The sequence below is a fragment of the Amyelois transitella genome, chromosome 4 (genome assembly GCF_032362555.1).
Source record: "Amyelois transitella isolate CPQ chromosome 4, ilAmyTran1.1, whole genome shotgun sequence".
NCBI classification, from domain to species: Eukaryota; Metazoa; Arthropoda; class Insecta; order Lepidoptera; family Pyralidae; genus Amyelois; species Amyelois transitella.
Genome location: NC_083507.1, coordinates 12,990,675 through 13,012,030, shown reverse-complemented (window position 1 = coordinate 13,012,030; position 21,356 = coordinate 12,990,675). Strand labels below are relative to the sequence as shown.

General features: G+C 36.4%; 1 protein-coding gene across 1 annotated transcript in view; it reads left to right on the top strand.

Moving 5' to 3' along the window:
• The first annotated feature begins 5,818 nt into the window (after nucleotides 1–5,818).
• Nucleotides 5,819–21,356, top strand: part of LOC106138992 (protocadherin-16) — a 25,453-nt gene continuing 9,915 nt past the window's right edge. The window contains exons 1-2 of the mRNA XM_060954486.1: nucleotides 5,819–5,914; nucleotides 6,745–6,878. Coding sequence (XP_060810469.1) covers nucleotides 6,800–6,878 — 79 coding nt within the window. The 5' untranslated portion in view covers nucleotides 5,819–5,914; nucleotides 6,745–6,799. The remainder of the gene's footprint in view (nucleotides 5,915–6,744; nucleotides 6,879–21,356) is intronic.

The window sequence follows — 21,356 nt, the reverse complement described above, 5'->3', positions numbered from 1 at the left end:
TTTGACCCAAACGGGGTAAATGCGTAAGAAAAACCTCTTTCAAAAACACTCAATATGCCACCTTTTTAAAACTCTGGTGAAAAAAACATTGATATAAATTTATACATAAGAAGTCATTTAATAGGCTTGATGTTCAAAAACAACGATAATGCCATGAATTCGCCTACATTATGGCGTTAACTTCAAGTGATCGGGAAATATGACGCAATTACCCCGGTTGACCTTTTTAACTCGTTCCTTGAAAATCCATTTGTTGTAGGTTTCATGGAACAGAGCTAAAGGAGGCAAGAAACAGATAAGTATCATCTTTCTGAGGGTTTAGTGGCGTCTTCCCTGATAAGCTCCCGGTACTGCGTGAGACATCCTCAATATGTACCTATGTATCTGTTCAAAATTCTGTTTGATCACGATCCGAGAATAAGATACCATATAAAACTACACGTAATTACCCAAAACCTCACGTTTTGGCAAACACCTCAGCGTTCGTCTACAACCTAAAAGGAGGCGGATTAAGTTAGAATTCTATGGAAGGTGTTTGAATTGAATTCAAAGCTGGGGGTGCACCGGGCCATGACGACCCCACCGCCGGCTCGCAGCCCGCAGTCCCGCCGTTGCAGTCCCGTTGACCGGTCACGCTCGGAGTGACCCGCGGAGCGACTTTGTGCATAGTTACGAATATGTACTGACGTTGACTTTGTGCAGTGACCAATTTCAAGTTGAACTTCGCAACTTGTGCTTTGTTCTGTGTTTGGATGTTTGGATTTTCAGTTGAAATACGGATTTTTACCAGTGACAAGGGTGCTCTTCTTGGAAAGGAAGTGCGAAAATTTAGGCGTTTTCCGTTTGTTTAAACTTGAGCGTAAGTACAGTTAAAAGTTTTCGGAAAAGTAGTTGACTCAAAAGCTTTTTATTATTGTGTAATGATACATACCTATAATAAAATTTGCTGTACATTCTACAGGGAAAAAATAGCCACTACAAACAAAATTTGCCACGACAAACAATTTAAACATGTCATTTTTAATATCAACGACTTTTGCAGAAAGAACATTTAAGAAAGAATATAGTTAAATATTACTAAGTACTTCACTACTTAAATAAATATAAGTACTTAAAAACCAAAGACATCTATATTATAAGTAATATAGCTATAGGGAAACCCTTCCTGTAAAAAATATTGTTAACGGAAAAAGCGCAGTGTAAAAGTTCGCCAAACTATTTTGTTAATACATAGGTATACAGCCATTATTGGTAACTTTACATTTAATTAAATTAAAAAAAATATTTTATAGCTTCACAAACACAAACGTCATAGCTGAACAATCATTCAGTGAGTGGAAACAGGAGTTGTCCGTCGTCCTGGCGGTCCCGTGTTCGATGGGGCGCGCTTCCGCGTAGGCGCAGGCGCAGGTCGCAGGCGCTGGTGCGTCGCTTCCGTTGCACCGACACTACTCACACCCCTCATTTACATACATGATATCAGGAAAAATAAATATATATTTTTTGAATTAAAACTTACTTGATTACGAGCGAATAGGCCATCAAGTTGTTTTGCATACAGCATTTTAAGTAAGTTAATAGTTAAATAAGTAAGTAAATTATCGTTCTTCGTGGTAGCCATAAGTTTTTGTTCTTCGCGGTAGCCATCACTCAAATTAAATTGCAATTTAATTCTTAAGAGAAAAATCCTACCCTTCAAATAGGTACATTTTAATGGTCAATAATTCACCATCGCTACACAAAGCATGGGCCGTGGTCAATTAGCATTAAAATGTGAACCGAACGAAACTAGAAAGTGTAAAGCCTACCCGGCGTATCGCTCCATCTTGCGAATGTGTTATAATTAAAATAATGTGTTGAAATTAGATAGCTGCAATTCTGAACGCGCTCTTTAATAGTTACCTGTGAGTTAGTTGAGAACGGCAGTGGGTTACTCTCCGATGCAAAAGGCGGTTAATTCATTGATGTTTAAAACCTCGCCTTTAGCGTTTATCTTTTGGCAAGACAAGAAAAAAATTCATTGTATTTCCCCCTATGATTCCTACTGATTTCGAAAGCTAAATGATTCTGTATCACTCGGAATTATTCTTCGTAGGATTTGTACTTGTGCCACTCAGTATATCACGCTTACATCTACGCTTTTATTCAGGCACCTTAGCCGTTCGACCTCAGGCCATCTTGATTAAAATAAAGACCTTGTTAACTTCTTCCTCCTGGCCCTAATCCTGGTTACATCTTTACCTTTTGGAGAGGAGCCCAGTATAGGTATCTATCTATGCATTTTGACCATGATGATAAGTGTTAGGTTTTCCCACGAAGCAAAGAACTCCCGTCCGACCTCCCGAACCATTACGGGAAATTAAGATCTTGTTAACTAGGTACATTATTGTACTATTGTTGAATTGCTGTACAAGTTTCCTGGTAAAAGCGGTCTGCACGGCGCCGTCGAGCAACGGGCAGACCCAGATGGCACGCGCCACTACCCATGGAGATCTGTACGAGGATAACGAGGAACCTCGTTGTAGTAATGAAGTCTATGAGCCACCAGCAGAAATACTGGTTTGAAGCAATATTGTTGAAGAAGCGGGATGTCAAATGCAACCTTACGATAACTTTCTTTATGGTCATATATTTTAACGTCTTTCGTTTAACCGAGGCTAACTCGTGAAGGAAATGAAATAGGAACGATGGACTTAGGTTATCTTCAGCATGGAATCCAGTGAATACAAAAACGCAACCTCATCCTGCGAAGTCGAATAATATACGGCCGCGCTCTAAAATACGGACCCTGTTTAGTGTGTATTGTGACGGTAGTTGCCGTGTTACAACTTGGCCGTAGAAGAACTTTCTGCAGTGCAGATGGAGTAGTAGCCCGCTGGATTTCAGTCGCTGGCACGTAGTCGTTATATTCCCTTTGGTCGCTCAGTGACCACAGATCTTTGCAACATGATTCGAAACGTCCAAAAAAAAGGTACGTTACGTACGCCTTTTATACCTGGTATTATTTATTAAAAGTTTAATACAACGCGAAAGTTTAAAATTAGTAGTATGTAATAAATTGTTAATTTACTAAGAAAAAATTTTCTTACAACTGCCATAACGCTTTTCTTTATTGAATAATATGACCAGCAAACTCAAACTCAAAATATTTATTGCATAACTATGTAGTAAAAGTTGCAAACATGTGGATGGAATTACATTTAACAGTATCAACAGTTTGCCCCTTCAGGCATAGAATCATAAATCCCATATCATTAAAACCAGGTAAACTTTGTAATTTTAGGATTCACTCGCAGACTTCTAGATGCGCTAGTTTTTATCCTTTAGTTGCCTATAGAAGTTTGATCCCCCGACTTATTCGTTACCGCCACCGCCAGTCACACATGACGTCGCGTCGTGCGCACGCGCGACGTAACAGCCGTTCCGTGTGAGTTGCGCTGGCGCCGGCGCGAGACGACGTGAAGTTCAGCTACTCGCTACTACTACTATATGATTTACCTACTATGTTATTCGCTATTACTACGTACTAGTTTTTTAGTATAGTACACTTATAATTCCGTAGATTTTTGTATTTTCTTTAACCTCAGAGTTAGAAGAGGTTATATATATGAACTGGCCCTGCCAGCGTTCCATTATAAGCCCACTGGTCAAATAAACTTTTAATGTTACTGAACGTAGGGATTATATGCCTATTAAATTTGTGAATGAAGAGTTTGAAATAATTTCAGGGTCATGTTGTTGCCGGGAGAGCAGGATAAGACCCCTCTCTTTCCAAAAAAAAAATTCCAGCATGTTGACTAGAAATATATCGATTACATGGACTTAAGGTAGTAGTAGTAGTTGACAAAGGAGCTTTGAATAATTCAATCCAAAATACGATGGGATTTCTAGTTGGTGTTTTTATTTTTTATCTGGAGTGTATCAAAAAACTAAGGAACCTTGCCTGCCATATTTCTCCTGTATCCCACAGCTGGCAATTCTCGGCATTAACCCAGTAGCCCACTGTCACCTCATTCATCAGATTTCCCACGGTCGGGCCGCGTCCACAATTGAGTTATCATATCAGCCCATAAAAAGCAAATCACTGCTAAACTGTTCCCAGAGTTGAATGAACCGAACGCCACATGGTCATTAGCTATTATGATACATTCACCATGACTGATTTAATTTGCCAACAATGGTGTTCGTGTAATATCATTTCAATGCTGTGAAACTGATTAAATATCTGTGGTGCAATAAATAATTCAAGGATAATTTTACACATAATCTTACACGTTGTTGTGAAATTCAGAAATAGATTTTTCATGTTTCATGTTCTTATACTTATCTGCGAATTACCAGTCGCTATGTTTTAAATATCTATCTGCGAAAACTTTTTCAATTTTTTGTTTTCATTAACCCATGTCTTCGGTATTCATAATTTTGGTTTTTAAGTTCTTAAGATCTTATTTGAAAGTTGTTTAACTAATTTATACCGTAGAAGGCATAACAAAGCAACGTAAGGGTTGAGGACGCGCCACGAATTACTTCATGTGTTTTACTATTATCTGCGGTATAGGTACTCGTACCAATCAGATCTTAGAAATAAATTAAAAATGCATTAGGCACGAGACATGCGTGCGTTCCGCCACATTCAACTAACAGTTATGACTTTGTAATCGTATCCATTTCAGCACTATTTGAAACATTTTCAATAAATAGAGATAGTAAATACGAAGTTTCTTGTAGGTACTATAAATATAACCTACGTACCTATAATAAAAATATTTTTTTAGGTTAACTCCTGATATTTTTGTCTTTTTATGGTGAAGAATAAATTACAAATCTCATAGTGTATTACGATAAGGAGGTCAACCGGTGGAAATTCCTTTTGCCAACTCTTCTATGACCAGTACCTAAGGGGTTATTTACTGCTGTTTTAATGCTGAGAAGGATGGCTTTATAGCAAATGTTCTGCTTTTATGCTAAAATAGAAACTCTTGATGAAAGTTTATTCTGAAGGTCGATGTAGATGTTCGCGTAATTGCTGTGTGACGAAATTCTGTTCCACGGTGAAGACTGGTGATGTACCGCCGCCGTAACGATCTGCCCCAACAATGGGCATGCAAATGAATCGCGCGGAAGAAAGTGAGATGGCTCGCGGACGATTTTGAGCGTTTTTTCCGCTTTCTGAATTCGCCCCTCGAGGCTTGGGTTGATATGCTTGCCTTAAATACGAACAACTTATAGGTACATATTAACAAGTATTTTCCTTACATACATACATAAAATCACGCCTCTTTCCCGGAGGGGTAGGCAGAGACTACCTCTTTCCACTTGCCACGATCTCTGCATATTTCCTTCTCTTCATCCACAAGTATTTTCCACATTATAGCTAGTTCTTTCTTTTTTACATTACGCGGCATTGCGTGAATTTAATGCACCTAAACGAGTCTCATGAATCATTATAAGTTATGTGTATTGATGCAATAGTACGAGGTTTTCTTTTAGCCGTCAATGTAACTTATTTTCTTCTATATCTATAGTATCAGATTAGCATCAAGATAAAATATGACAACACATTACATTTATTTAAAGGTTGATAAAAAAATAATTTTGGTCTGAACAAATTTAAGTCTAAACAATAAGATTTAATGAAACATCTGTTAGCGGTTTTATTGTTATTAAATTACATAGGTAGCCTTATATCTTTGTTGGAAATCCGAAATAATTAATCTACAAATGTGATGGAACATTAATTTAGGCATTAGGCGTAAACAAATGCCGCGTGCGCATTATCTTGGTCCAGATAAATGTAATTTCTCTAGAAAGGCTCGGACACAGTACGATGTGAGCGACTGTGGTTGCGACACAAAACGCTCGATGGTATCTTTGAGATTTTAATCAAAGGATCTAGAGTGTGCTCTATTCTTTTGTATTAACTGCTTTCATTCGTCACATCTTTGTTAAGTTATAAATGTGTAAAATAGGTAAACCTAACCCGTATGAGATCCATGGTGACACATTCGGTTGCCTGAATGTGCAGATTTCCATACGATGTTTTCGCTCACCGTAAAAGCATCTAGTAGTATTCAAACTAATGTATACTTATAACTTTAATAGTTATTCGTACACAATCAAGGTGAGATTCGAACCTTTGCCTTTCTACGCATCACACATTTTAACCGGGCACCTTACCGATTCGACTACAGACGTTCCTAAGATGTGTAAAATATAATGATATTTATAATGATCTCTAATGAGAGATTAATAAATTCTGAGTAACAGATGCGTCTTAAGTTCTGTCATAAACCTTCTAAGGTGGATGGGAAAATGATTAACCACGGAAATCTTACACTGGTGTTCGTGGGCTCCACATCAGTTGGAATGACATTTGTTAGGGAAACATTAAAGCAACTACGTTTGATTTTTATTGTCATGCATGTCACAGTTGCAGCTGTTGGAAGTTGTTAAGTTGTCGATGAACTTTACAAAGTCCGACAGTTGGAACTAAGTTCAACACTGCCGAACAAAGGTCTTTCCAATACAGGTGGAGCTTCATTTTCATAGAGATGCTTTTAACAGAAGGTCTCAGACCGAATCTGTTATCTGTTATCTGACTGAATATCTGAAACATTCGATTAGAAATGAACAGAGAAGGCTACGTCTGGAAAAGGGAATTAGATATTTTTGCCTAGAATTGGAACATTTAACTTTCTACAAAAATAAACAACATATTATAATTTATAAATGCTGACTCCTCAGGTGGTGATAACCGGCGCAGGCGTCGGTGTGATGCGCCCCAAGCGGTAGCGTCAGCATGCGGGCGCGCGCGCAGCCGGCCGCCGCCGTGCCGCTCACGGCGATGCTGCTGCTGGCCTTACGAGCTGATGGACAAGGTAAGCAGATACATCTGACTCAACTAGTTTAAGTATAAAGTAATAGAGAACTAAATATATTTTGCAGCGAGTCAAGAAAGTTTCCTAAACATCATAAATTATTGACTTAAGATGATATTTAAATTCTTAGATAGATAGTTAAAAGAGTGCTACGGACATAAAAAATACAACAAATCCTTAAAACTAACACACGTGTGCTGTAGCAAGTTCAAAGGGTCATGACTCAGCGATCTTTTTGCACTGAAAGAGTACAAACATGCTGATTTTAAGTTATCACCATTTGAAGTCTTCTTATGAGCGTTATAGAAATAGCATTACCTATAATAGATTTCTAAGGCGGGCATTGATAACTGCACCGATGCATTCTCATCAGTCTAATTCAAGAAAGAAATTAAGTTTAATTTTATCCGTATTCATCGTAGCTGTATTTCATGAACTAATTATGATGCAGCTACGATGAATACGGAAGAAAACAAATCCAAACAGCCCTCTATTAATATACACCCCGCCGGGGTGGCGGGCACTCGGCCACTATGTGGGGGTCAACGCCACGCCAACGGCAATAAAATCTGTTCCACATTCGCCCCCCGGTCTTCCATTACATTTGATGTTTTTGTGTACATCGCATGCAACGCCAATTACCAGAAAATTGGTGAAATTGGTTCAAGAAGTAACCGTTTGGGAGAGATAACTTTATCGGGTAACTTCAGCGAAATTGTGGCCGACTTTAACCAGTTTCATATTGATAGGTATTCAAATTATTTTATCATTTTATTTAGGCTATATTGAACTGATTGCAATTGATAAGACTGCATACTACTACTACACACACACCCCAGTAATTGGTACCTAGACTATAGACACGTACATCTACATACAACGTTCTCTAACTTTTTAAATTATCAGCTGCTTTCCCTAGTATGTTTTTTTAACTAGTCCTAGTAACTAGCTTTATAGGTATATTAATAATTTGCTAAGCTAAATTGAAAGTCAATCTATTCAAAGTTAACTAAATATTGATGAATTATCTGATCAGAACGTTTTAATGTTCAAACTTTCCAACGAAGTAATTTGATGTCCTGAATGAATGAAAGGTCGCTGAATGAACCACAGGTGAGTGACCCGACAGCGCTAGGGTCAGGCCCAGTAAATCTCGTACTGCCGACCAGCAAACGAGCACGCCATGCACCACCCAAGTCATTTACATAGCCATAGCGCGCTGCGCACATTTCTCAGAATACATTTCTATTACACCATTCCGTAATATATCTCACATATTTTCTCTGCATAAAGCATACCATGTCCAAGGAAAAGTTTGATTTCTTGTTTGAATAGTTTATAGAAAATCGTTGTAAACAATTGTTGAAATTATTGCGTTATGCCGACCGTAAACATAGGACGACCGATTGATTTGCACTTTTGCAGTTCCATCTGCAATTATAGATGTTGCATCATTGACAGTCGTTTGATAAGCATTTCAATAAATCATTTACTGTCCGTTGGCTTTGTTAATTAACAAGAATTTGATAGGTTTCTCAACAAACGAATGCTTATTAATTAAGAATATTCGATCGATGAAATTGCTACCTAACCTACTAAACCAGTTGGTAGATATTGGAGACGTATAGTTTTCGTAGATGGCGTAGCGTATCAGATTGTTCTGGAAATTTCAATAAAATCTATTTAAATGCAACCTTTAGGAAATAACCATCCTTTACGTTTAACAATAAACGATAATTAAAAACATTAAGTGGCACTGTTAGTTTTCCGGCTTGGGTGTTAATTGGTGATGCAAATCAGTTGGTTCCTCGACTCGATGTCCAGCGTCGGACGCGGTTTCTCTGGCCATTGTCGGCACTTCCTCCCATTGGCCGGTGGCGCAACTTGGGGACCAGCAGCCGGCAACATGTGGCGCAAGGGGAAGGTGTCACAACACTGAACAAAACTTTTTTAAATTTAAGATTTTTCTTTTTGGCGACGATGGGCTTAAATATGTTACTATTTGAATCTCAATTCCATTATTATGCATTCTAGTTAAAGATGGCTTTCCAGTCATTTCGAGACTACTGGCTCTGTCTACTTTGTAGTTGTAAAGGATATTGACGTGTGGCTTCGCTCTGGTTTTATCAGACCTAGATTTAGTTTTTGAGTAATCTTGAAAAACAATTGAGAAACATTTTCGTTTTTTTTTTACAAAAAGTACAGAATGGTATAAACTCTGATAGAGTCTAAAACAATACTCGTCGCAAATTTTCAGACGAAATAAGTTTGGTAAACAATTCTTGAGTCATTATTGTTGAAAACAATCGCTTCTTTAGGAAAAGGTGGAATTCAACCTTCACGAGAATCCCTTCAAAGACCGGAGACGCTGTCGGAAGCCGAGGAATAATTGTCGGTTCATCACAATCACGTTATTAATTTACGCGTTAAAATGAGCTTCTTCCTGGCTTGTTCGGTTTTCTTCTGCTTAGCACATTGTCAGAGTTTCGGATTTCCTTTATTTGTTGAGGTCATTTATTGCGAGGTGCGAGTTAACACGAATTACTTCCTGTTTGACATCCCGCTGAACGTGACCTTCAGTCTTTTCAAAACCAATCTCTGTCTTCCTCGTAAGAGATAAAGAAGTGATAAATGTGAACAAACTAATTAAACTTGTGGAAATAAACCAGTATTAATGGTACTGGTCCTCGGTATACCACAAGTTTTTCAAGGCAAAGCAATTTTGAAACTCGGTAATATATTTTTTTGGAACACGCAAACATGTTTCACAGATATTTTATAGACAAATCTCGATAACTAAGGAAACCATATGTTGTCGTGTAAAAATGAATTCTGACCTTCTGTTCATTGGAGATATCTCATTGTATTAGCAATGTCGTATGTTTTATTCTCGCGGCGGCGGTGAATACTTTAGGCGGGATTGTGGAAAGATGGTGTATCTGTTATTGTCAGCAGCTCACAATGGCCGGACAGGTGATTATTGTTGGTTTTCTCGTTAAATTTGATGAAGGCAATATCATCAATTGCATGGCTTCCTAGTACGCTAATAAGAATGACTTCCCATATTAGGTACGAGATTATAAAGTAAATTTACATTCGCCTGGTAAATTTACTTTATAATCTCGTACCTATTATGGAAACTGTATTCACCGGTTGTGTATAAGAATCACAACAATCATCGTGCTGTATCATCGATGGACAGTAAAAATGATTTATTGATATACAGTATTTTTAAAAGTCAAGTAAGTTCTTTCTGACTGTAGTAGAATTCATGAAGCAAGCAAATATTTAGGTAATTAAACTTTAATTTTTTTTTTTATTTTGTAACGTTATTACCTATAATTCGCTGATCTGGGAAAGTTATTTCTCTCACGTTTATAAATAGTAAGCCTCTACTCATCTGTGATTGGAATATTCCAAAAATAATGAGAAAATTACCCAAGAGCGGTGCCCTAGATGGCAGAAGTTCATTATACCGGTGTTAATCGATTTTTCGTCAAATTATATTGTAATCTGTCGATCACTGGACGGTTTCCTCCTAATTTCCATTTGTTCTGTTGTATAACATAAGGCCGTTGCTAAACGTCGCCATCGAAGAAAGGCTGTCGTGATCTTAACAAATTGATATTTGGTAGCGTGTATAATATTCAATCAGACAAGTTTCACTCTTGAATTTAATTGTAGAAACCTTAGGTATTTGTGTCGACTAATAGGATCTTGGACAATGTTATAACCTCTTTTGAAAATGTTTTTAGTTAGATTTATCCACATTAAATTACCATGACATCATTTAAATCTGTCTTTTTACAACAATGATGTATTGACAAACATTTTACATTGACTTTAAAAATGATGATACTTCATGTAAAATTGCCAGTTTTTAAAAAGTTTTTAAATATATGATAGTAGTAGTATAAATGATTAGTGGAATTAAGTAAGTATGTTGTAATATTTTCGAAACAAAATGGTATTATTTTCTATGTGGAGCATGCATGGCGTACCTACACCACTACGAGAGCCGGCCTTGTAAAGCTCTTTTTGTTTCGGTCTCTGATACAAAACATTTCGTGTCGACATTAATTGCAGTAATAAATAACTTTTCAATTTTATCCGATGTTTCCTGACGACTTTATTCGAGCTATAGAACATATCTGGCTCAAGCATCTCTTTTCCTTTAAACTATTTTTGGTTTCCTTTCTATGTATTACAAAATTGTATCGAATTTAAACCAAATCATCATAGATTACAGAAGGATAGATATGGAGATTATTATCATTTGTAGTCTTAAAGTTCCCCAAACTTTACGGTAATTCAATAAAGATTCCCAACCAGCTTACATACGCGGCATCTTGACTTGACCGGTTAACCGCTTCCTTTGTTATTGTTCCATCATTTTCGCCACATTGGAGTGACGTAACCTGCAGGAAGCACGCTTGGTGGCGCCCGACCCCTCGCGAGCTCGGACACGAGGTAGCGCTGAACGACCTCTTCGAGTATAATGTCTTAAGTTACTCGTACCTATGACTTCTGCTTTATAAGTTGAAACATCTATTAAGTTTAGGAAACAAGTAGTACAATAGATCGCTTTTTTTCTGTACACATAAAATATAGATACATAAAATCCAGAATCTTTTCCGGAGGGGTAGGCAAGACTACTTATTACTACTTGCCAAAATCTCTGCATATACTTAATTCGCTTTATTCATTAAGTCACATTCACATTCATAATTCTCTTCATGCAAGCTCGGCGTGCAAGTACAAGCAAAAATAGCAACTATGGTACTCGTATTTTGATCCAAAAAAGGCATTTCTGTTCTCGTTAAAAATTTCAGTAAAAGGTGATAATCAATATCGAGATAGGTAGTTTTATGAATAGAACAGACTATAGATGTTTTTGACAAATCAAATATCTTTATTGTGCACCACAGGTAATTTTAGATTGACAATAAAATTTAGGTGTTACAATATCAGTGTATACGTTGTCGTAAAGGAATAAGTATTTAATAACTAGAACTACATAAATGTTTCTTAATTGTTAATAAAAATAAATGTGATTGTATCACTTGAATTTGTGAGTTGACACGGGGATTATGCCATCTTAAAAATTAAAACCTATATCGGGATAGCGGAAAATGCTGTAATGTTTTTGCACTAAAATAAAAAATGCCAAGGTACCACCAGTACATTGATTGCATCAATGATTTTATCAATATCAATACTCAATCATAAAACTTGATACAACACTTCCCATTACATCGCCCGGTGTAATGGGAAGTACCCATCAATAACCTGTAACGGCTAACTAGTCAATAATTTGATAACATAATAAACACAGTAATTGACAGCGAAAGTGTTAAGTCTGGACATATAATAACTACTGAGAGCACAAGTCATATTTTTTAGAATTCGTTACGTAATTTGCTTTTAACGTAGTTTTGAAAGAATTATTTCCAAATAATTAGCTTGCATGAAGTGAGTTGTGAATGTGTGTAAAACGAATGCAGTATGCAGGGATAGTGGTAAGTGGAAAGATCTTGGTAGTCTCTGCCTACTTCTCCGGGAATGAGACGTAATTTATGTATGTAGGTAGGTATAATAAATAGTAAAACAATTCATTTCTGTACCATTACGTATATGTACGATTTCAAAAACTCAAAACGATATATGTATATAATCACTTCTTGCAGTAATTAAACAGATTACCGATAATGTACCCTTTTTAACAAAAACTTTCAAAGTTTAACGATTCATGTGTGTGTAAGTAAGAAATATTGATTCTCTCTCGATTACGGAACCCACAATCGAATAATCCGAGTCGCACTTAAGTATAATTTTTTTCCGGAACTGGTATCTGCAATCAATTTGTTTAGAAAGGCCGCTCTTGTTATTGAATTACTGTTTCCGATCCAGTTAGCCCGCGATGGCTGTCTGATGTTAGCTTTTCAACGGGTACATAACAAAGAAGTTACGTCATAGCTTATCTTCAGAGAGAGCGATGGATGGCAATTTTTGGATTTGGAACTAACTATATATAGACCTACTTAAAGTCACGTTTATAACCCTTTCGGGGTAGACAGAGACGACAGTCTTGAAAAGACTGAAGGGCAACGTTCAGCTGTTTAATTCAATGATAGAATTGAGGATTCAAATAGTGACAGGTTGGTAGCCTATCGCCCAAAAAAAGGAATCCCACGTTTCCTAGCCTATCCCTTTGTCGCCTTTTAGGACATACATAAATATATCACTAATTTATTCCACAAGTTTAGAAAAGATTTCAAGGCCATGTTCAGCTGAATGGCGTGATGAAATTGAAATTTAGAATGACAGTTGGTTGCTATATGGCCATCGCCTGAACAGTCATACAATCTGCCCGGGAGGGGAAGCAGCGGGCAAACACTATATTTTTTCTTCGCTACCAGACCAGCATGGAAGCTTGGTCTAGATACATACATATAGTCACGTCTATATCCCTTGCGGGGTAGACAGAGTCAACAGTCTTAAAAGGACTAATAGGCCGCGTACAGCTCTGTAGCTTAATAATAGAACTGAGATTCAAATAGTGACAGATCATCGCCCATCGCCTAAAAAAAGTATCCCAAGTCTGGAACACTATCTCTTAGTCGCCTTTTACGACATCCATGAGAAAGAGATGGAGTGGTCCTATTCTTTTTTTGTATTGGTGCCGGGAACCACACGTCACTAGGTTTAGATGAATGTCACTTAGTCGTACAACATCAATAGGAAAGTGGAACTAATGTAAGGTTTTTGTAAAATGGTGTGACCGCGATTAACCTGTGAGTTAATTATTATTTAATGGATGTCACATTTTTTTATAAAAAATACACAAGTACTTAACGGACATAAGTGTTCACAGTGATTTATGAACTTGCAAAAGCTTATTGTTAAAAGTATTTAACTTTTATTTAACAACTTTTAGAAAAATATGATGGGAACTGTATTTTTTTAGCGGTTCACTAGGGTTCACTGGTCAAATTACATTTAGCTAAATTTCAAAATATTTTCTTACTTAAAATAGGAATTAGCTTCTATACAATTTAAGTCTATTAGTTTGTGAAACCATAAAAGGATTTATGTTTCAAATATAAACTTTACAAACATCCTACGATGACCAATGAGCATGTCTCTATAAAAACAATCAATAATGTGCAATTGTACGTGAACACGATGTCAACAACCCATACGTCATTAAATATGCACCTTGCTCGTTAGGCTGACTTCCCACCGAATGATTAGCTATAGCGGACTCTGGGCCCGAAGTATAGCGGGGGGAGGGTGCAACTATTAAAAAATAAACGCACACGCGTGGATGAGATAAAGAGATTAGCTTATCGAGTAATTTTTTCTGTGACTTGGCTCGTGTTAAACTTTTAAAAGTTTTCATTAGTGTCTCGAGTTTGTGTATGCCTCTCACCGAAATCGATTCAGTGGTGTCGGTTAAGCTTTTACTGGATAAGTCTGTCTTCTTATTTCGTTTCAACAATTTATTCAATGACTAAAAATTTTGACTTTGAAATAAATATGGTCGGGGATAATGTAAATACCAAATTATATACTCATTTTATAATTATATTCAGTAATTACAATGAAAGGAAACGAGGTATGCGTTAAATCACGTGCTTAGCTCATTTTTTGGTTTCTGCTTACAACATACATTCAACAAATGAACTTTTTATCAATGTGTTTTAACCTTTTTTTATGAAAGCATTGCTTATCAGAATACCATAGCTCGTATTTAATGTGTGACAAGCTTTACTGGACAGTGATACCCATCATTATTGCTGGAGGTACCCCTAATGCAATCCATTTACAAATTACAGTTCGACAACGCACTTGCGTGTTGGGTATTGATGATCTAAAATATAGTGATGTTAAGTAACTTTTTTAGCCTTCAGCTGAAACATCAAAATATGTCATACAATCACGTCTATATTCCTTGCGGGGCAGATAGAGCCAACAGTCTCAAAAAGACTGATAGGACACGTTTAGCTTGATAGAATTGAGATTCAAATAGTGACAAGTTGCTAGCCCATCGCCTAAAAGAAGAATTCAAAGTTTTTAAGCCTATCCCTTAGAAGCCTTATGCGACATCCATGGGAACTAACTATAAATACTAAATCATACATTCTTATTTCATTGGTGCTTAAAAACCATTTATTGGATTCTGTTAAGAAATGAAGGTATTATTTTGTAACACTAACCGTAACGCATATTAAATTTATAATTGTTATAGTGTCTCAATCTTGAATTGATTCCATGTTGAAGTTCAATAAACAATGGTCCCTTAATTGACAAGCGCTCACCGCAGTCGCCTGGTTTCACCGCCAGTGTTTCTCAATGGCATCAATCAATATTGGCATCAATCACGAACTATCTACTACATATGCTGCTTGTGAAATACATACATACATATGGTCACGTCTATATCCCTTGCGGGGTAGACAGAGCCAATAGTCCTGAAAAGACTGAATGGCCACGTTGCCGCTTGTAAAATGAATTAATGAAAATAACAATCGGCGATTAAAGTGAAATATGCTTCATGCCGTGTGGTTCCCGGCACTGAAGCCGGCGGCAAAAGTTTAAGGCGACCGTGATTGATGCCAGTTGATAGAAGCAGATTCATTGGCAGTCGTTTAGCAAGCAAATATTAGTAGTGATACGTCTAGATCCCCTGCGGGGTACACAAAGCCCAAAGTCTAAAAAAGAAGGAAAGCCCACGTGCCGCTGTATGGGTTCATGATGGAATTATGATTCTTATAGTGACATAGCCATCGCCAACTTGAGATTCATATCTCAAGTTTATAAGCCTATCCCTTAGTCGCCCTAATGGACCACTCCATTAAGGCGACTAAATTTCTATTCTTTATTCTATTGGTGCCGGGAACCACACGGCACTAAAATTTATTTTACAATAAAAATATATTTTCCATTATTCCAACCTGATCACCGGATACTGAGCTCGGAACCTTAGGTTTCGAGGTAAGAATAATTAAGTACCCTAATGATATTTTCGAAACAGAATTACCTGACACAGGTATTTAAATTCAGAAGCAAAAAAATAATCAAAAACATTGTCAAGGCAGCATTTCCCCGCTGTATCGCAAAAGAAATGTGTCGCATCAGTTATCTTATGGTAATTTGGATTAATTAAATCTATTTAAAATGAATCCGGGGAATCCCAGCCCCGTTCGCCCCACATTCAGCAGGTGCAACGACAAGTGGGGCAGCGGAAGTGGCCCCGCGATAACTCTCAACTTCCGGCGTTTGTATTCAAAATGGCGGATTGCGGGACAATGCGGGGCGAACACGGTCAACGGTCCTTCTAGTCCAACCCTACACTTTCAATTTCTCTAGTAAATTGCTTGGCTTATATCGTACGATATCCTGTGTCCGCTAAGAGAAACTCTATTACTTATCGACTGCGATAACTGTCAGAGTTTGTCACGCAATTTTTAAACTTACTTTAGGTAGGGACACAAAGATATATGTATGTACCTACATTTTACCCAAATAAATGGGTTAAATTATCATAATTTATTAAGAATACTTTGTAAGTAAAGGATTGCACTCTGATTACATACATAAACATGTATAATCACGTCTATATCCCTTGCTGGGTAGTCAGAGCCAACAATCTTGAAAAGACTGAAAGGCCATGTTCAGCTGTTTGGCTTAGTTATAGAATTGGGATTCAAATAGTGACAGGTTAGCAACTTGTCACTATTTGAATAAACTTTTGTTAAACTAGTCCATCGCCTAAAAGAAGAATCACAAGTTAATAAGTCTTACCCTTGAGTCTCCTTTAACGACATCCATGGGAAAGAGGTGGAGTAGTCCTATTTTTTCTGTGGTCCCGGTAACCACATGATACTCTGATTTAACTATTTTATTTAAAACAAAGCGGCCTTTGTTTCCACTAGATATTTTACGACTATGACTAAACTAACCCTATAAATATACGAGTATTTACTAATCACACAATTAACCTGTGCGCGCATGTAAGTGCACTTTCACACATGATAAAAATTATTATTATTTTAATAAGTAGAGTAATTAAAGAAGGAGAGCCTGCATCGCTTGTATCGCTTAAAACCTAACATGATACAGCACTCTCTCTCAAATGAGGAGTTAACGTCAAATCCTAAGCTAACATATTGTCACTCGTATTACTTCCCTTGGCAAAAGACAATGTCCTTTTAAAGCAAAGACAGACAGGCTTCATAGATATTTTGAAATATTATTTAATCCTTTATTTAAATTATCTATAATACCTAACAAGGGATAACAAAGACTTGAAAGAGATCTTGTAACACGTACAACTACTTATCCAATTACAAGTATAAAAACATTTTGCTTCTAACAAGCGTCAATCTTGGTACTTAATAAGCTAATTCTAACCTTTAGCATAACAAAATAACCAGCTATTATTGTGATGCCCAGCGGGACCCGAAGCGACCACTCCTCGTCCGGTGACGGTGGCGGCGATAGCTCTGTCTATCAAGTCGCGGGGTGAGTGCCCACTGACAGTTTGACACTCACGTATGTAGATATATATATGTAGATAACCTGCCACAAGTAATCACAAGTAGTACGTAAACCCTACGCAAGATACCGGTATTTATATAACATATTTTGATTTATATATATTTTTTTTTATTATATCTCGCTTAGTTTTAAATTTAGAAGTGTTTTTGTATTGTATGTGTAGAAGGCACTGACTGCAGCACATCGCATGCTTTGTATTTGTAGTGTACATAGTAAATGTCGGCTTAACGTCAGTTATACTCATGTTTTGCCTCTACAGGATGTTACGTCATTGAGTTTTGATGTGTTTTCTTTTTTTTTAACACCAGCGACCCGTCCCGGCTTCGCATGGGTAACATTTATATATATATATATTTATCATAAAAATTTCACCCTCCATTTTGTTATATTAGGGGTTGATGTTTGAAAAAAAGTATCGTATGTTAGAACGCAGGTTTTTGACTGTATGCTTACCAAATTTCATTCGAATTGATCGAGCGGTTTAGCCTTGAAATTGGAACAGACAGACATTCACATTTAAAATATTAATAAGGGAAACATGATACTTGGACAACTTTATCTTTGATGTAAGTTTCTTGTAGCTCCGTCCACATGGATCTAAGAAATTATATTTCACATAGATAGCTTTAAAATTAATAGTTTTAACTTTATTGACCTAACAATTGAGAACTGAGATTGAGAATTTATTTGCTTAATTTAAGCTTTATGAATTAGGTGTTCACTCAGCCTCTATAATAAAGCCCATTTCGTTTCTTTTACCAAGAATTACGTTTGGAAAGTAGAATCGGTTATATACCATATACCTTAATAATATAATCCCATGAATCATCTAAGTAGTTTTCATTTTGTGCACAACACTTATTACCTTATTGTGTAAAATATGTTTCATTTTGTTTGTATAAAATTAATTTTGTATTAGCTATTTGGAGCAGCTAGATTCTTTTAATAAGAAACTAAAAATGCATACAAATTTGTACAAACACTTACAATACGTTGACGTGAAAATTGCCCAATTCATGAGAGAAATGGCACGCTATTCGCGAGTTCGTGGCAGTCAAAAAAATATTATGTAAGTATTAGTAAGAAGTTAATATTGTTATGAGCTATATGTTTGTTTATAAAATATTTTGTCGTTAAATTCAGGATTTATAACATATTTGAATGTTTTTAATTAGTCGGAAAATCATAACGAAAAATAGTAAAGTACCTAACATCTATAAAATAGGACTCCCACTAAAACAGACTGGTAGTCAAGAATCTTCAGAATTCAACAACACAATAGACAGACAATAATATCATATTGTTATAAAATTCACAAAGAAAACGCAGACTGTAATGTAATTACGTGAAATGTGCGAATATGGAAATGTGTCGAGACGTAACGTGCGCGCGCGCAATCACATTCACATATTTTGGTTTTTTACTATTTGCTCGTCAAGTAATTATCTGTTTCCGAATTTCATCTGAATGTAATGTACTTGCCTATGTTTTGCTAGGGTAACCAACTTGTTTTGAATATAATGGAATGAAAAGATGCTTTGAAGTCGTGGGACTATTTTGATGTTGCTAAATATATAAATTGGAAGCATAAATTATAATATAAAATACTTGCAAACACCTGAACTTTTCATAATCTGACAGTAGTAATTAAATAAAACGGTAAGAGAAAAATGTTACACTAACCACACCATAATTATTATGACGATATACAAATAAAAATTCAGTTAGGTCCAAAGGTTCGATCGGAAGAGAATGCCTTGTGACATTAAGACCACCTGTTATAAACATTTTACTTGCTTAAAGTTAAGATATCTAAATAAAATTTATTTTGCAAATATTTTAGACTCTCTTTTCATTTGCCACTTACTGCAAGATAAATTTTTAATGCTGAATGAAGCATTAAATAATATAAAAAAACATCTAAACAGTTGGTTACCCTACCTGACTTTCTCATTATGTCACTCGCATGATGTGTACCGCGACTTACAGGCTACGTGCGTGATTGTGGAGGTCGTCTTATTTCGGGATGACCCCGCCAATTATTGTGGTTTCTGTGTTATTACTTGTAGTAATAGTTATTTTCAAATGATGGAAAGCGGACTCCGGGCTGTGAACTCGTAGCGGCGTGTAGAACTAGGAACACGCGATGATGAAATAGATTGTGTGTTAGTTGTTTTTCTCAAGGAAATATTAGGAACTTGTTACATATATTTATATCATGCATTATCTATCAAAAAATTTCCTTGTATATTTCATTGAGTAATGAGTTTCATTGAGATAATGATCTTTGCAACAGGAAAGACATCAACGCGTAATAAAAAATGCTAGCTTTTACCCCACACAAAAATGCAGGAAAATCCCCGGGAACTATATTTTTTATGTATAGTATGCTATATCCTTCTCCAGACTAATAATTGTATACGCAAAATTTAAAGAAGTTTAGTTCAGTAGATAACGCGTGAAGAGGCAACAAACAAACAAACTTACTTTTGCATTTATGCAGTATTACCAGTGATACCTGTATTTAAGTTTGACTATTCAACCTATTGCCCACTATGTGAGCATATCTTCGCTTTAACCAATCCTCGGGAAGACCCGAGCCGAGTTCCCCGTCACCACGATCAAGAAACAAGGGCGGAAAGACCAGGTTATTGTGAAAAGAATGGACGGCTTAGCGCCAGCCCTGGATTCCACCTCCGGTCAGTTTCATCTCGGGTTCAGAGAAAGCTAGGGGCTCCACAGTATTGCGCATAAACATATCATTTTCCTTCGAAGCTGTCACGCAAACGCATACACATGCAATTACCATAAAAGGTTACAAATTTTGAATTGCACGGCACCACTATCACATTTCGTTTTTTGTTGTATGTCTACATATTAAAAAAAAATCTTAAAATTATTGTATGTAGATTATTATAGTACCTAAGTTGTGTGTGTTTATCTGAATTTTCGTGCTCATAATATATTTTCTTTGAAGGAACTGCCGCTGATGACTATTTTAATTACAAAGGTAAAATTTATACTCTTCTTTCGAATTTTTTTTACTTTTGCCAAAACCATGAAATAACTGCTTATTTAGTCGTTTTATTTAGATGTTAAGTCACTGCTACATCGAAAACCTTACATACATAGCTATTCATATTTCCTAGTCAGTTTCTGTATAAATCTTGTAAAAAAAATCTTGTAAAATTCCTAAATTACGGTATTGTTTCTGACATCTAATATTTCATAGCTTGCCGAATGAATTTACGAAGGAAACTCTCTCTTAATTAAATAAATCTAAAGAAACGTTCCTCCTACGAGTGACGGACTATAAATTATCACTTAACTTAACAAAGCTCTCATGAATCACAAAAGAGCGAATGTGCGCCACCTAGACAAAACTTCCATGGTTTAAAATGTCAGATTATTTATGATTATACTGTGTCTTCTTAACGAAAATAAAGACTACGTTTAAGAAATACATATAACGTGCCTTGTGATCCAATACATACGACTCTCGACACCCACAAGACCCTCGGTCCTACACTACGTAAATACACTACCATATACACGCCACGCGTGGATGCGCGCAGTCTGCCGCGAACCACTTTTTGTGCAATTTCTTACTGCCTACTTTTGAGCTAAACATCCTTCGCAATGAGCGGGTTTCAAGGCCAATCGAGTTTGCATAGATTCCTCAGATATAGAACTGTATCATTCAAAGAGGATTAAAAAAAAATTCTCTTGAGATGGTTACTCCTGCGAAAAATTTGGCAACATAGTTTTGAAAGCAATAATCTTTAAACCATTAAAACAATTCAGATTTTTATCAAATAAAACCGACATCTTTAGTTATAGATTTTGTAAAGTCTGGTAAATACAAACCATTGCTTCGTATAATTATGTTACGGCGCTCCAGGGCTCACGTCTATA